The 15784-nt window shown below is 46.1% G+C and overlaps 1 protein-coding gene across 5 annotated transcripts; it reads left to right on the top strand.

Moving 5' to 3' along the window:
- Nucleotides 1-1953: 1953 nt before the first annotated feature.
- On the top strand, nucleotides 1954-13387 carry IL19 (interleukin 19). Of its 5 annotated transcripts, none has more exons than XM_067029267.1 (6): nucleotides 1954-2693; nucleotides 6337-6422; nucleotides 6564-6629; nucleotides 9000-9152; nucleotides 10425-10496; nucleotides 12833-13383. In XM_067029267.1, the coding sequence occupies exons 2-6, from the start codon at nucleotides 6372-6374 to the stop codon at nucleotides 12941-12943; spliced, it is 453 nt and encodes a 150-aa protein (XP_066885368.1). In that variant the 5' UTR covers nucleotides 1954-2693; nucleotides 6337-6371; the 3' UTR covers nucleotides 12944-13383. The 5 variants fall into 5 exon arrangements, with proteins under 5 accessions (XP_066885368.1, XP_066885319.1, XP_058909868.2 ...); XM_067029218.1 differs by having other exon boundaries at nucleotides 2104-2597; XM_059053885.2 differs by having other exon boundaries at nucleotides 2111-2597; nucleotides 6250-6422; nucleotides 12833-13387.
- The last annotated feature ends 2397 nt before the right edge of the window (nucleotides 13388-15784 follow it).

Here is a 15784-nt window from a genome sequence, read left to right as displayed (position 1 = left end):
GGGATTGGAAAGTGTGAGAGAGCTGTGTCCAGCACACATCAGACTCAGAGCATCTCCATCCTGGCTCTCTGGTTTCCTTCAATCTGTCTGTATTCTCATTTATCGAATGGGAACTTGAGCTCTGGTATCCCAAGGGTGGGTCAACTGGCTCTAGAAGACCCAATTCTAAGGCTAGGCATAACCCATATCTATGGATCAAATGCACCGTTTGATTGCAATCCTGGGAGGAATGCCATTCCATCTCAATCCATATGCTTATCTTTTTTTTTTTTTTTTTTTTTTTTTTTTTTTGCTGTATGCGGGCCTCTCACTGTTGTGGCTTCTCCCGTTGCGGAGCACAGACTCCGGACGCGCAGGCTCAGCGGCCATGGCTCACGGGCCCAGCCGCTCCGCAGCACGTGGGATCTTCCCAGACCGGGGCACGAACCCGTGTCCCCTGCATCGGCAGGCGGACTCTCAACCACTGCGTCACCAGGGAAGCCCCACATGCTTATCTTTTTATATTAGATGTTAGTAGCAAGGCTTAGGATGGAGAGAAATCATTTCTTATTGTCTCTCCTTCCTCCTAATTTAGGGACTTAAAGGGGGGCTGTAACATTAATTAAAAAGCTGATTATTTTCTAATCTCTTATTATGTGCCAGGCACTGTGCTGAAAACGTACATTTAATCATTTAATCTACACACCATGCTTACATGGCAAGTATTCGTTAGGCATAGTTAGCACCATTTTGCAGATGAATAAGCTGAGGCACAGAGATTAACTGGCTTGCCTTCGGTCTGGCAGCTGTAGGGTGCAGAGGCAGTCAGCCTACGCTTGGCTGACTCCAGAGGTCCAGTCCCAGTCACTATGATACAGTGTATGCTGGCGGGGAGCTATAAACACGTTAACATATTTTTCCTTTCTCTGCAAGCTTCTTGATGTGACATCTTTGTTCTGAAATGAAAGTTGGGTCAGAACACACCATTTGAGTGCAAGCTGATGAATACAGGCTGTGAGTCAGCACAGACAGTTTTGTGGTCCTCTCACATATGGGGCCACCATCTGTGAGCTATGAGCCAGGCAGCCTAGGGAGTGTTGGGAAAAACAGCATCCACGCTCCCTGCCCAACTCCCTCCCCGGGGAAGCAGGGGTGGGGGGGCAGAGATCGCTGGACTCAAGAGTAGCTCATTCTCTCCCCCCCAGAAGGAGGAAAGAGACACTTATTAAGTCCTAAAATGATATCTTCTCTTTTTCCAGCTGTCTGGCATACAGCATCAGAACAAATAATATTTTCGGAGTACTTACTATGGGTCAAGTCCATTAGATCATTCAAATCCTCATGGTTTATTTTTATCTATTTTATGGAGCCTCAGAAAGGTCTTGAGTAGCTTGTCTAGTGTCTCACAGAGAAGACGGAGAGCCTGGGTTTAAATCCAGAGCTACACTGTGACCACTACAATCTATTTTCCCTCAACATGTATTATTTCATTATGTCCCAGATGCTGGACAGCAAGGCTTCCAGCCCCTGTGGCTCCCTTCCCTTGCATCTATGCCCATAAAGAGTTCTCAGTCCTCTCTGTCCCTCTTCCTTCCCTGCTAGTGCCCTGCCTACTCTGTCTACCCAGTCTCACTGCAGGGCAGATTTTGTTCCAACCCATTGTCCAAAGGGCCCATGGGGTCTCTTGTAATTGCACCCCATCCCCAAGTTGTTTTATCTGGTACAAACAAACTCTGTTTTGGGAATTTGTGTTTGGAGAGGAAACTTTTTAAGCCCTGTCTTTTCATCACCATCTCTCCAAACCTTGACTCTTGAAGAACATGACGGTGTAGAGATTGTATAAAAAAGTAATTTAGATAGAGAGTCTTCTAGCCCAAGAGCAAGGATTCCAGGCTCTGTTCCTGGCTCTGCCACGGACTGCTAAGCCTCTCTGACTCCCAGTCTCATTTTCTTTCTCTGCATTAATTAAGAATGAAAGGGCTGTCCAAGGGACAAGATGGAGAGGAAAGAGATGATGTCCAAAGAAATCCTTGCATTTCTGAGAACGAAAAAAAAAAAACCTTCCCTATGAAGTTAAACAAAATAATGCATGTAAAGCATTTAAGCTATTGCGTGGCACATGTTAGTTGCTGAGTAGCTCAGGCAGACAGAGCGTGCAGGAGCTGGGGCACCCGCAGAGTCTCGGGGCTGGCTGTGGCAGGGTGTGGCTGTCAGAAGAGTGCTTTCCTGACTTTGCCTGCAAGGTACAACAGGTGACTTGCCACGGCTCTCAAGACCTACTTGGGTTTTTCTGTATGGACACAGGATTACAAGAAATTCTCATTTGCATAGAGATGGGGAGTTTATTTTTGCTAGAAGCTGCATGTCAAGACCAAGAAGAAAGAGGCATTTCTTAATAATCATTAATCAGCTGTATCTGAAAAGAAAAAGAAATCAATTCAGGAAATGAGATGCTAAGGAAATGAGGGGAAAAACAATCTCCCCCCACATGGACCCATCCAGTAAACCTTGACAGCACTTCCTTGTATCCACCTGCATAAAAGTGACCAGCCCTTTACAAGTGACAAGGAACACGAAGAGTGGAGACACAGGAGAAGCCCAGCAGCACCCGGTGAGAGGTGAGGCTCGTGACGTCCTTCCTCAGAGGATATCTTCATCAACCATCCCAGCCCTCGTCCTTTACAGCTGCAGAGAGGGGACCTGCTGTCACTGTGGTTGGTCTATCATATCACAAGTGCTGGGCATTTTGTAGAATGGGGAGGGGTATTCTGTACAGAGGCTGAACTTTCCAGTACCTTATTCTCAGTAAGAAACAAGGAGAGTGGGAAAGGAGGAAGGAAGAAAGGGAAGGGGAAGGAATCTATTTTTTTAAGAAATATGATTATTTTATTTAAAAAATTTTATTGAAGTATAGTTGATTTACAATGTTGTGTTAATTTCTGCTGTACAGCAAAGTGATTCAGTTATACATATACATATTCTTTTTCACAGGCTTTTCCATTATGATTTATCACAGTATATTGAATATGGGACTTGTTATTCATCCATCCTATATATAAGTTTGCATTTGCTAATCCCAAACTCCCAGTCCTTCCCTCCTCTCTCCCCTTCCCCCTTGGCAACCACAAGTCAGTTCTCTATGTCCGTGAGTCTGTTTCTCTTTTGTGGATATGTTCAGTTGTGTCACATTTTAAATTCCACATGTAAGTGATATCGTATGGTATTTGTCTTTCTCTTTCTGACTTACTTCACTAAGTATGATAATCTCTAGGTGAAAGCATGTTACTGCAAATGGCATAATTTCATTCTTTTTATGGCTGAGTAATATTCCATTGTATATATGTACCACATCTTCTTTATCCATTCATCTGTTGATGGGCATTTAGGTTGCTTCCATGTCTTGGCTATTGTGAATAGTGCTGCTATGAACCTAGGGGTGCATGTATCTTTTTGAATTATAGTTTTGTCTGGATATATGCCTAAGAGTGGGATTGCTGGATCATATGGCAACTCTATTTTTAGTTTTTTGAGGAACATTCATACTGTTTTCCATAGCTGCTGTACCAATTTACAATTCCCATCAACAGTGTTGGAGGGTTCAAGGGAAAGGAATCTAGCATTTACTGTAAACTTTTTGTTCTAGGAACTGTGCTGGGCACTTTAGAATATGTGTATGTTTAATTCTTTGCAGTATTAAATATCTTTTTAAACATAAGGAACACCACTGGTTCAGTGGGATCCGATCAGAAATGTGCTCCTTTTTGTCTGCTGTAAGGAAATCTGCTGGATCTCCAGTTGAGATCCCAGGAGGAACAGACCTGTAGGTGGGGTGGTGCAGTGGTAAGGAGAACAGGCAATCTGCCTTCACATCTTGGTTCCGCCACTTGTTGGCCATGTACCTTGGACAGGTTTCTCTACCTTGCTAAGTGTCAGTTCCCTCTTTGGTAAAATGGGGATAGAATAGAACCTGCCTCGTAGGGTGGTTGTGTGCATTAAATAAGATAACTGTGGAAAATACTTGGCATGGAGCCCCAGGCACGTGGCATGTATGATAAACGTTAGCTACTACTGTTACTTGAATCAGCCGAGATGTCTGGAATCGCCTCACCAAACTAAGGGGGACATCTTTTTCCTCCACATCTTTCTCCTCTGAGGCTCCCAGAGGGGGATGAACTGGCATTGCCCCACAGCTTCTGAGAGTTGTCAGAAGAAAAACTGTGCCCGCTTTTAGTCACTTGGCTCTCTAGAAGCACCTTATTTGCCTTTCGAGGGGATAGAGCTCTGGGGGACTCTATAGTCTCCCCTGTCAATGGGGTCTATTTTCCTGTTTTGTCAGAAAGAGGTTGGAAAAAGAGAAATCAAGTTCTTTAACATAATGCCTGCTCTACAGTGAGGTCTCAACTTACACCTGTCCCTCACTGGGAATGACTCTGAGTTAAGGAGAGAGAAGGAAAAATGGTTTTCTAAGCAGGATTTGCTGTTTCTCAGCTTTCTAGAGAAGAGCCTGGGACTCCCAAGGATGATCGGGGTGGGGGGAGGGGAGCGGGGACAGGTGTGGCTCATGGTCTCACACGTGTGTGCCTAGAGCAGCTGTAACTATAGTTAGGAGTGGGGGGATCCACAGCCCCTTCAGCTCGCTTCCTATGCTTGCTGCCTCTCTCTGTTCCACTGCTGCACCCACTACGCTTATGCAGCACTCGCGTGGCTGGGAATGAGAGCTCAGTCTGCGCGTGAAGGAGGCTGGGCAGAGGCTGGTCTATTCCCATGGGTTGCCCTCTGACTTACCTTTAACGCTCAGCTCTGTTTGTGAAATGTGCTAGTGCTGGAGAAAGTCAGAGAAGGAGAACTCAACAGGCGGTACAGTTATGCTTTGGGCACTTTTCTCAAGATGTGTTACATGACACTATTGAAAGCGGTCCAATGAAAAGAGGCAGAGAGAAAGGCAGGAGGGGTGCGAGAACTACAGGGGCAGCAGGCATCTCAGGTCTGGCCCTGGCTAGAGACTAGCGAGCTGCAAGCCTGTCCCTGGTGCCTGCTGGCTCAGTGGCTGATGGAGGGGAAGCCGCCACCTTGCCATCTGTGGGTCTCTCTCCACTGTGACTAATTAGTTATTAGATGCCCCGCACCTCCCTTTCCCATCTTCTCCAGAAGGTGACACCTTCACAGCTGACTTCAAAGGAATGATTTTAAGCAGATACACAGTAGGGGTTTATAACAAAAGGGTGTCGCCTATTTTGGAGGCAAACATAAAAACCAAATGTGCTTGCAGCTCTATTTACAATAGCCAGGACATGGAAACAACCTAAGTGTCCATCGACAGATGAATGGATAAAGAAGACGTGGCACATATATACAATGGAATATTACTCAGCCATAAAAAGAAACGAAATTGAGTTATTTGTAGTGAGGTAGATGGACCTAGAGTCTGTCGTACAGAGTGAAGTAAGTCAGAAAGAGAAAAACAAATACTGTATGCTAACACATATATATGGAACCTTAAAAAAAAAAATGGTTCTGAAGAACCTAGGAGCAGGACAGGAATAAAGATGCAGACATAGAGAATGGACTTGAGGACATGGGGAGGGGGAAGGGTAAGCTGGGACAAAGTGAGAGAGTGGCATGGACATATATACACTACCAAATGTAAAACAGATAGCTAGTGGAAAGCAGTCACATGGCACAGGGAGATCAGCTCAGTGCTTTGTGACCACCTAGAGGGGTGGGATAGGGAGGGTGGGAGGGAGACGCAAGAGGGAAGAGATATGGGAACATATGTATATGTATAACTGATTCACTTCGTTATACAGCAGAAACTAACACACCACTGTAAAGCAATTATACTCCAATAAAGATGTTAAAACAAACAAACAAAACAAAATGTGCTTTTATAGTTTTTCCGATCTGTTGCCTAACTCCTAGGGCATATTACCAACCCTGTTTTTCTATTTAATTTATTAAAAACACTGCTTCTCACCCCTGTTGAAAAGTGAGCCCTGTTGAGTCACGAGAGTGATTTACACACGAATAATTTATTCCCTGGGCGTTGGGAGAGCACTGGATCAGCCTCTCTAGGGGTGGAGCGGGGGCAGGGCAGACAGGGAAGGGCTCATTCAATTGATTAAAAAAAAATCCAGAGAAGGAGACGCAGGCCCCAAGGTCCACAGGCTGAGGTACTGAGTTCTGTTTTCTCGGCTGCCATCTGGCCTGTCCCGTGAGGTCCAAAGGGGAACTCAGTTGGCGCCTCTTTCCTTGCTCTTCACTCTTGGCTAGGAAGCTGACTTCATCCCTTCCTGTAGGACATGCAGGCACAGTGTGTTTCTCTCTGCCTCCTGGGTGTGATCTTTTTTCTGTGCTCAGCGCATGTCGGAGGTCTCAGGAGATGTCTGATTTCCATGGACATGCGCCGTATGGAGGAGAGTTTCCGAGGGATCAAAAACGCCATTGTGAGTACAGGTTTGGGGTGAAGGCATGGGCAGGGGGGCGTGCCTCAACGTGGAGAGCCAGTTCTTTCTCATTACCTTTGTGTCTCCGGAGAATGTGGAGTACTCACTGCTTGTGTCTGTTCTTATGTTTTCCTCCACAAGCAAGCTAAGGACACCTTCCAAAATGTCACCATCCTGTCCACATCGGAGACTCTGCACAGCATTAAGGTATTGGCCTGTGTCTGCTCGTTCCTCTATTGTCATTTTTACGGTGAAGTGGCACAGGGCTGAGGGAGAAATCCTCACCCTGTGCTTTTCTCTTTCCTAACCTCCAGTGAACTCTGATGCTCCGGCTTCTCACATGTCAACTGATGCGTGAGGGCGCACTCGTGTCTCAGCGACCTTGAACCCCATGGGAGGGTGTTCACCCAGGGAGTGATTGGGGTGCCACACGCTCAAATGGGACAGGATATCTAGGGCTTAGGGTGACTCTGGAAGGTTTCATGGGGAAGCTGAGAAAATGAGCAGTGACTTAAAAGCTGAGTAGGCTTGGGGTTAGTGGCTAAAAGAGATGGAAGGGTTTGGGGAGAATGGGTATGTAAAATCAATGGATACATGTCAGGGGACATAGAGGCAACCAGGGGGAATTCCCTGGCATTTCAGTGGTTAGGACTCTGTGCTTTCACTGCTGAGCGCGCAGGCTCAATCCCTGGTCAGGGAACTAAGATACTGCAAGCCGCGCAGCACGGCCGAAAAAAATAAAAGAGACACCCAGGCTCGTGGTGTGAGGGACATGAAGGCAAGTGGAAGGGAATGAAGTGGACAAATACATTGGAGTCATTTACCAAGAACCTTGAAAGCCAGGCCAAAATGGAAACTGACTGGCTGAGCCTCCGTCTTCTTTTTTTTTTCTTTTTTTCTGCTCCGTGCGGCCATAGGGAGTGCCTGCAGGTTTTTGAGCCAAAGACTGTATGACCACAAAGTCTTTTAGACAGGCTGGTGATGTTCTTTACAACCGCCAGCTTGGGGCACAAAAGTAGGGAGGGGATCAGTCTACCTGTCCAGAGAGAGGTGGTGAGAGTGTGCTACAAAACTGTTGGCTTACGAGGTGATAATTCACTTTACAGAAGGGGCCACTGAGAAGTGCCTTTAAAAGTGAGCTCCTCCAGTCCTTGTAAGCATTCTAGAAAGATCCAGTTCTTTCAGGCATTTATGTGACAGAGTGTAAGGTACATCCACAAAGAGTTACTTTTTTCTTGGGCTTCTCGAGTTACTTTTTTCTTGGGCTTCTCTGCACGAGATAATTCTTCTAGGCAGTATGAGGCCTGATTTATTTATGGTAAACACATGGAGCCCACTACCTAAGTACTATTCCAGCCAATGGTGTAGAGACTCAGAGAATATGATATCTGGAAGGGACCCAAAAGGCCATTTTTTCCAAAACCATCATTTTCAAGTGACCAAATTGACATCTTGGGAGAAAGAATGACTAGTTAGTGGTTGAGCCAGGAATAGACCCCCCCAAGTCTCATGCCTCTGTCTCCAGATTCTTTGTCCTCTCAAGGCCTAGAAATAGCTTATGTGGCTTAAGGAAAGGGGTCAATGAGGATGCAGGTCTTTGCCATATTTCTCCCCTCCCCCCCCCTTGATAAAACAAAGGTTGGGGTTGGTTAAGGCAATTAGCAGGAGCAGAGGAAAAGGACGGTTTTTGTGTTGCAAAGTGAGTTTCCATGTCAGAAAATCTGCCTGTGGGGTCAAGGAGGCTTTGCTGCTTTAATGCTAATGAAGATAAATGCACCACTGGCTGTAGCCACTTCCCTTCTCAGACTGAGCCATAAATCTCCTGCGCTGGCTCTCAGGGCCGAGTGCAAACTGGTAGAAGGAAACTCTGCCTGGCCAGCTGCTTTAAACTGTGCCTGGCGAAGTCAGGAGCTTTCCCTTAGGGAGAGCTGCACTCTGCCCGAGGAGGACCTGCCCAGATGTGTGCATTTCTGCAGCTGTCAGTTTCCATTCTTGCACATCTCAGCTCCATCCAAGTGATCCCTGAAGTTTAAAAAGGACAGACTGGAGGAGAGCTGAGCAGGGTGGCCAGGATAAACACAGTGTCATTACACAGGAAGGAATATGTGCCCAGCACAGGCCTGACATGCAATAGCCATCGAATAAACACATGTTGGTGGCTAGGAGATGTTCCAAAGAGGCAGACTTCAGCACAATGTAAGGAAGTACTTTTCAAGAAAGCTGCTCAGACATTGGTCCTTTCAAAAGGGAGGTGTCTGATGGAAGCGGTTAAGCCGAAGTTAGGGATGACATGTTGGAGATGCTGTAGAGAGAATTCTAGTCTCTGACTGGGCTCCATCCCTAGTGAATATACCTCCTGGCCATGTAAAAAGAGGGTAAGAACCACAATCTCTCCTTGGTGCCTTTGTCATAAGTAGCTTTGGTGTGGTTAAGAGGACCCTCTGAGACCAATATGAATTTAAAACAATGACTTCTAGTTATCTCACTCCCTCTTGCCCCTACCGAAGCAGGCTGCTTTGGTCTCTAAGATAGTAAGAGAAGAGGGCCTCTGGGGCTTTCCCTAATTTGTATCTGTAGCCCTTAGATGTGTGCTGCGTGACCAAGAACCTCCTGGCGTTTTACGTGGACAGGGTGTTCAAGGACCATCAAGAACTGAGCCCCCAAATCTTGAGAAAAATCAGCAGCATTGCCAACTCTTTCCTCTACATGCAGAAGACTCTACAACGATGTGTGAGTCACCAGCAGCATCTGCTCTCCATCTGCCCCAGGGAGAGCCCAGGACATGCTAGCCCCAGTCAGTGTTCCGAAATGGATCCTGGGCTCAGCGGAAATTCTCTGCCCTGTCGCCCATGGGGAGAACTGTTGGGAGCCTCTTCCAGTGGTCCCTCCTTGTCCAGGGCTTCCTCCTCATCCGACCCAGTTTCCTCATGGATAATCTTCCTGTGGTGACCGACTTAAGTCAAAGCATCTCTTAAGTGATGCGGGGGCTGGCCTGTGAGAGAGGCATACTGAGAATTCTGGGCTTATCACAGGCATACCCCTAGTTTCTTTCTTTCTTTTTTTTTTCCTTCTTCTTTTTTTTTAAAAGAAGATGTTGGTGGGGGGTAGGAGTTTATTAATTAATTTATTTATTTTTGCTGTCTTGGGTCCTCGTTTCTGTGCGAGGGCTTTCTCCAGTTGTGGCAAGTGGGGGCCACTCTTCGTCACGGTGTGCGGGCCTCTCACTGTCGCTGCCTCTCTTGTTGCGGAGCACAGGCTCCAGACGCGCAGGCTCAGTAGTTGTGGCTCACGGGCCCAGTTGTTCTGTGGCATGTGGGATCTTCCCAGACCAGGTCTCGAACCCGCGTCCCCTGCATTAGCAGGCAGACTCTCAACCACTGTGCCACCAGGGAAGCCCCCCTAGTTTCTTTGTTTCTGGCCCTTTGGGGTTTCCATACCAACCACCTCTGGGTGGTTCTCTGGTATAGCCTCTCCTAAGGATCACCTACTCATTCATTGTGATCTATTAAAAACAAGCCTCAGAAATGAAATCAAACCCAACAAACCAACAAAAACTTAGACCAGGAGAAAACCTGGGCTCTGGCCCCATCTCTGCCAAAGATTTCCTGTGTAACTTTGTGGCAAGTTACTTCACCTCTCTGTGCCTTGGGTTCTAAAATTGTTAGAATAGGTCATGACCCCTGTCCCACTTACATTAAGATTCATTTAGCCAATTATTTAATTAACTGGCCCAACATATTCATTGAGTGCCTACCTAACGCTGTACTGGGTGGTGACACACAGACTTAGAACTACTCTCCAGGCCCTTCCAGCCCTGGATAAGTGCAGGGTGACTCTACACGCAGACCCTACTGCCCCCTTCTGCCCCAAGCTGGGTTTACTCCCCTGACTCTCACTTTGGGAGGAAGGAGAACTATCACTCCTCACGCGGGAGGTGGCGGTGAGAGTGAGCTGGGGTGGAAAGGTCCTCTGATGGGTGCTGTCTCCGGTTGATCACAACAGGAGCAGAGGTTGTGTCACTGCAGGCAGGAGGCCACCAATGCAACCAGAATCATCCATGACACCTATGATCAGGTAAGGGAAGGGAAGAGGATGGGGAAGATGGAAATGGGATGTCAGAGCCTTATTGGGCAGCCTCCTCTCCATTCAAATTCATTCATTTACTCAACAGTATTTATTTATTTATTTATCTTAACATCTTTATTAGAGTATAATTGCTTTACAATGGTGTGTTAGTTTCTGCTTTATAACAAAGTGAATCAGTTATACATATACATATGTTCCCATATGTCTTCCCTCTTGCATCTCCCTCCCTCCCACCCTCCCTATCCCACCCCTCTAGGTGGTCGCAAAGCAGTGACTGCTCTCCCTGTGCTATGCGGCTGCTTCCCACTAGCTATCTATTTTACGTTTGGTAGTGTATATATGTCCATGACACTCTCTCACTTTGTCCCAGCTTCCCCTTCTGCTTCCTCGTGTCAAGTCCATTCTCTAGTAGGTCTGCATCTTTATTCCCATCCTGCCCCTAGGTTCTTCATGACCTTTATATATATATATATATATATATTCCATATATATGTGTTAGCATACCATATTTGTTTTTCTCTTTCTGACTTACTTCACTCTGTATGACAGACTCTAGGTCCATCCACCTCACTACAAATAACTCAATTTCATTTCTTTTTATGGCTGAGTCATATTCCATTGTATATATGTGCCACATCTTCTTTATCCATTCATCTGTTGATGGACACTTAGGTTGGTTCCATGTCCTGGCTATTGTAAATAGAGCTGCAATGAACATTTTGGTACATATCTCTTTGTGTACTATGGTTTTCTCAGGGTATATGCCCAGTAGTGGGATTACTGGGTTGTATGGTAGTTCTATTTTTAGTTTTTTAAGGAACCTCCATACTGTTCTCCAGAGTGGCTGTATCAATTTACATTCCCACCAACAGTGCAAGAGGATTCCCTTTTCTCCACACCCTCGCCAGCATTTATTGTTTGTAGATTTTTTGATGATGGTCATTCTGACCGGTGTGAGATGATACCTCATTGTAGTTTTGATTTGCATTTCTCGAATGATTAATGATTACTCAACAGTATTTATTGCAGGTCTGCCCAATTCTGTGTCTGCAAAGGGTGTGTTGGTCTTACCTCATCTGCTAGTTTCCTGGGCTCCCCTTCCGTATCATCCTTCCAGCATTTTCTTATGCCCTCACATATCAGACCCACGTTAAGTTTTGGGGGAAAGCACATACTCTTTAAGATGGGGGTGATAAAAGAGGGAGCAAAGATCTCCAGAGAACTGTAAGCTGTTATACACGAAACATGCTACCTGCTGGGTGTCACTGTGGCCAGTAACTGACATCAGCACCCTGTGCGGTGATGAAGAATAGTTCTTCTCATGTAGGTGCAGATGTTGAATGCACGCCTCATGTAGAGGTGGAGTTAGAAGCAGTGATTCTTAAGTGCATCATTTAGAGATCCTGTTAAAATGCAGGTTCTGGCTGGTAGGTCTGTGTTTCAACCACACTCCCAAATTATGACAATGTTTGGAATAACAAGGAGCTGGGGAGTCTGTTCAGACCTCTGCTTCTTTGTGGAGAGGCTCCATAGGATAATATAACAATGGCTGAAACTCGTATCGTTCTTCCTATGAGCCAGTTATTGTTCTAAGCACACTAAATGTATTAACACACTTATCCTTCACAACAATGCTATGAGCCATTATCTGCATTTGATAAGTTAGGAAACCAAGGCACAAACAGGGTAAGTAAATTAACTAAGTTTCTACTGCAGCTAAGTGATGGAGGTAGGGCTCGATCCCATGCCATCTGGCTCCACAGGACATACTTTTGGATCTTACCATCTCCTTCTATTCTGCTGAAGAAGAGCTGGAAGATGCCAGGAGACTTGGGTTCCAGTTCAGCTCTTCTAACAACCGGCTGTGTCACATTGGGTAGGACACATCCTTAGGGGCCTCAGTGCTTTAATTTGTCCAGTGGAGGCACCACAGTCTCCCTTCCCACTGCTGGGCACCTCTGGGATTGTGGCTTTCTGGGAGAGATGAAGCACTAAAGCAAACTGATGTGAACAGGAAAGTAAGCAGAACTGCCAGAAAAGCAAGTTGGTTTTTTTTCTGGGAAATATAGGAAAAAGAAAAACAGAGGGCAAAGAATGAAGACCTTTTCGTGTTGTTTATAAGTTGCTGACATGATTTAACTGCTTGTTTGTGGACAGCAATTTAGGTCACCTATTAGGAAAATAACTTGAGGTCTGTATGCCCTGAAGATATAATGGTTGAATAAAAAGCAAACTTCATGGGGACCAGAACGTGGGGAAAGTGATTTGAAAACTATGACACGACCTAGAAAGGCAGGTGCTTATGATGATTTCCATGGTTTCAGTTGGAGGTCCGGTCTGCTGCCATTAAGTCTCTGGGAGAGCTTGACATCTTGCTAGCCTGGATTGAGAAGAATCATCATGGAACTTCTGCTGCCTCAAGACAAGAAACCTAAGTTTGGGGGATGAACGGCTCCTGAGAGGTTTTCAGTGGGAGACAGCCAACTTTGAAGGGGAGGGAGATGGGAGGGCTCCATTTTTATGCAAATTGGGTCTTTTTGAGGAAACCTTCCTGCCCATTTGGAATTCTCTTCTCTGGGGCTGAGGTATTATAGGGGAAAAATCTAGGTTTGAGCACATCTTACCCTGTAGCTACAAGTCTCACTGGCTGGGCCCAGGCTGTCTGATTCCACCTGAAAGTATCCAAGTAATCTACTGTCATATTTATATGAAATATGTCTGTCGAAAGGTCCTGCAGGCCATCCTGGAGGGAGAGGGTGAGCTTCCCCCTGATTTACTGTGAACTTGTCTATCCCGTGTCTGTGATGTGATCTAAGTGGTATCCTGTAGTGCATATTGTACTGACTGATTTTTTGAATAAATTCTGTTCTTTACCAATTAGTGGAAGTGTCTTCTGATTCAGGGAGAAGGAGCCATGAATGGTGACTATTAGAATTAAAAAGGCCTTAAAGAACAGAAACAGATGGGGAAACTGAGACCTAGAGAGGGATAAAAATTTACTCAGAGTCCCAAAGTGAGTTAATCCCAAGGGTTTCAAACTGGACTCCATCCAGCACCCTGTCCTCCACATAATGATCAAGAGGAAGAACATAGGGCTTCTGATCATGACTCCTTCTTGCTACCACTCCATTTCTGATCTCTCTTTCTCTGTGTTTCTGTCTTGTCTCTCTGTTATTGAACTGGGTCCCACTGCTCTACAAAATCAATACTCACACATGTTGCTAGAAAGGAAATGTGCCTTCAGTCAGAATGCTGGCAATCTGGGGAGATGGACTCAGCATCCCCCAGAAACCACCTGCAAAGATTCTGCTCGGATGTGAAAGCTTTTAAAGGGAAACAGGGAAGTAATCTCAGTTTATCACTGAGTTGGGGGGTCAGAGTCACCGCCATCCCCCACTGTGTGCAAGCTCGTCGTCGACTCCTTCTGATTTTTCTTTAGATGATATCATGTTCACAAAGTTTGTTTGCAAGATTACTGAAGGGGAAGCTGGGGAAGAGATCTGGTCATCTGCTGATTACCTATTCTTCATTTCTATTTCTTTGATCTACGGAAAGAATCAACAAGTTAGGTAAAGTACTGGGTGATCAAAAGACTTGAAAGGTGTGCTAGGGAGGAGATGAGTAGAACATTGGGGTGCCTGGGTTCAGGTCGGTGACAAGACAAAGAAGACAGCTCTTTCCTGCAAAGAGCTTTTTCCTGCCAAAAGCTGCTTACATCTCTTTCTCTCTCTCATTCCTTTCTAGCTGCTCCCAACCTAGATGTCTTTTCTGACCCTAAATTCATCCCGCATGGGTATGTATGTGGGGTTGGAGAGAGGGTGTTTCTGACAAAGGGATGTTGTCATGGTGACAACGCTGAATGAGTGCAGCCCAAGGCAGGGGGGATTCTCAGTAGAGGGGTTCTGGCCACATGGACACTAATTTCCAGGTGGACAGTCCTCAGGTGGTTAATGACAATAACAACTGATACTTATTGAGCACCTGCATGTGCCAGATGCTGAAATCAGTGCTTTACATGTACTATCCTGGGTCACTATCTATACTGTAACTGGTTGGCTGAAGCAACTTTTCTTTATTCCTACCTGGGAAAGAGATTTCACAGAATGTGCTTTAGTGGACAGAGCAGGACCTCTGAAGTCAGACAGACCTGGTTCCAATCCTATGTGACTTTGAGCAAGTTACTTAGTGTCTCTAAGTCTCAATGTCCTCTTCTGTAAAATGGAGATAATAGCACCAGTCTGCAAGTGTTGCTGTGAGCTACAAGTGAGGCAAAGTCCCCTCTAGCGCCAGCAGGGTGGGAGGCTGCATGTGTAGAGTAAAGAGTGCCAAGTCAGGAATCACAGTCTGGTTCCAAGTCTGCCATGATTTGCCTGGGGCAGGTCACTACATTTCTTTGACCCTTAGTTGTCTGTAATGTGGATGCTGACCCCTGTGCTATCATTTAAAAGCCGGAGCATTACGATGGCCTAAGAAGAAGCCCTCATATCTACACACACTGCCTTCCCAACTCCCTTTGCTCTTCCTGTGTCCCCTACTTCTTGTCCAGGCTCAGTACCACCCTACCACACTGGCCTACTTCGTGTTTCTTAAACATACCAGGCATGTCCTCACCTTAGGGCCTTTGTGGTTTGTGTGTATATACACGTAAGCTAAGGTAGGGTTAAAAAAACACTCCAATGTTATACACGAATGGGATTAATAGACTATTAAGAGGAAACAAAGTTTTTTGCGGAGAACTCAACCTTCCCAAGGAGACTTGGCTGGATGTCCATCCTGAGCCAGCTGGATGATGGCAGGACCAGCTTCATTAGAGCATTTCTCATCTTCTGTGACTCTCCAAGGTGTGCTTCCCACAGACACCTGCGTGGCTTATACCTCCACCTCCTTTAGGCCTTTACTCAAAAGGTATACTATTTAAGTATTAAGACCCCATTTCCGGGACTTCCCTGGTGGCACAGTGGCTGAGAATCCGCCTGCCAATGCAGGGGACGCGGGTTCAATCCCTGGTCTGGGAAGATCCCGCATGCCGCGGAGAAACTAAGCCCATGTGCCACAACTACAGAGCCTGTGCTCTAGAGCCCATGAGCCACAACTACTGAGCCTGTGTGCCACAGCTACTGAAGCCCGTGCACCTAGAGCCATCCGGTGCTCCACAACAAGAGAAGCCATGGCAATGAGAAGGCCGTGCACCAAAGAAGAGTAGCCCCCTCTCACCACAACTAGAGAAAGCCCGCGTGCAGCAACAAAGACCCAACTCAGCCAAAAATAAATAAATA

Source organism: Kogia breviceps, chromosome 1 (genome assembly GCF_026419965.1).
Source record: "Kogia breviceps isolate mKogBre1 chromosome 1, mKogBre1 haplotype 1, whole genome shotgun sequence".
NCBI classification, from domain to species: domain Eukaryota; kingdom Metazoa; phylum Chordata; class Mammalia; order Artiodactyla; family Physeteridae; genus Kogia; species Kogia breviceps.
The sequence above is the reverse complement of the archived record's forward strand: the minus strand, read 5'-3'. Positions and strand labels throughout refer to the sequence as shown.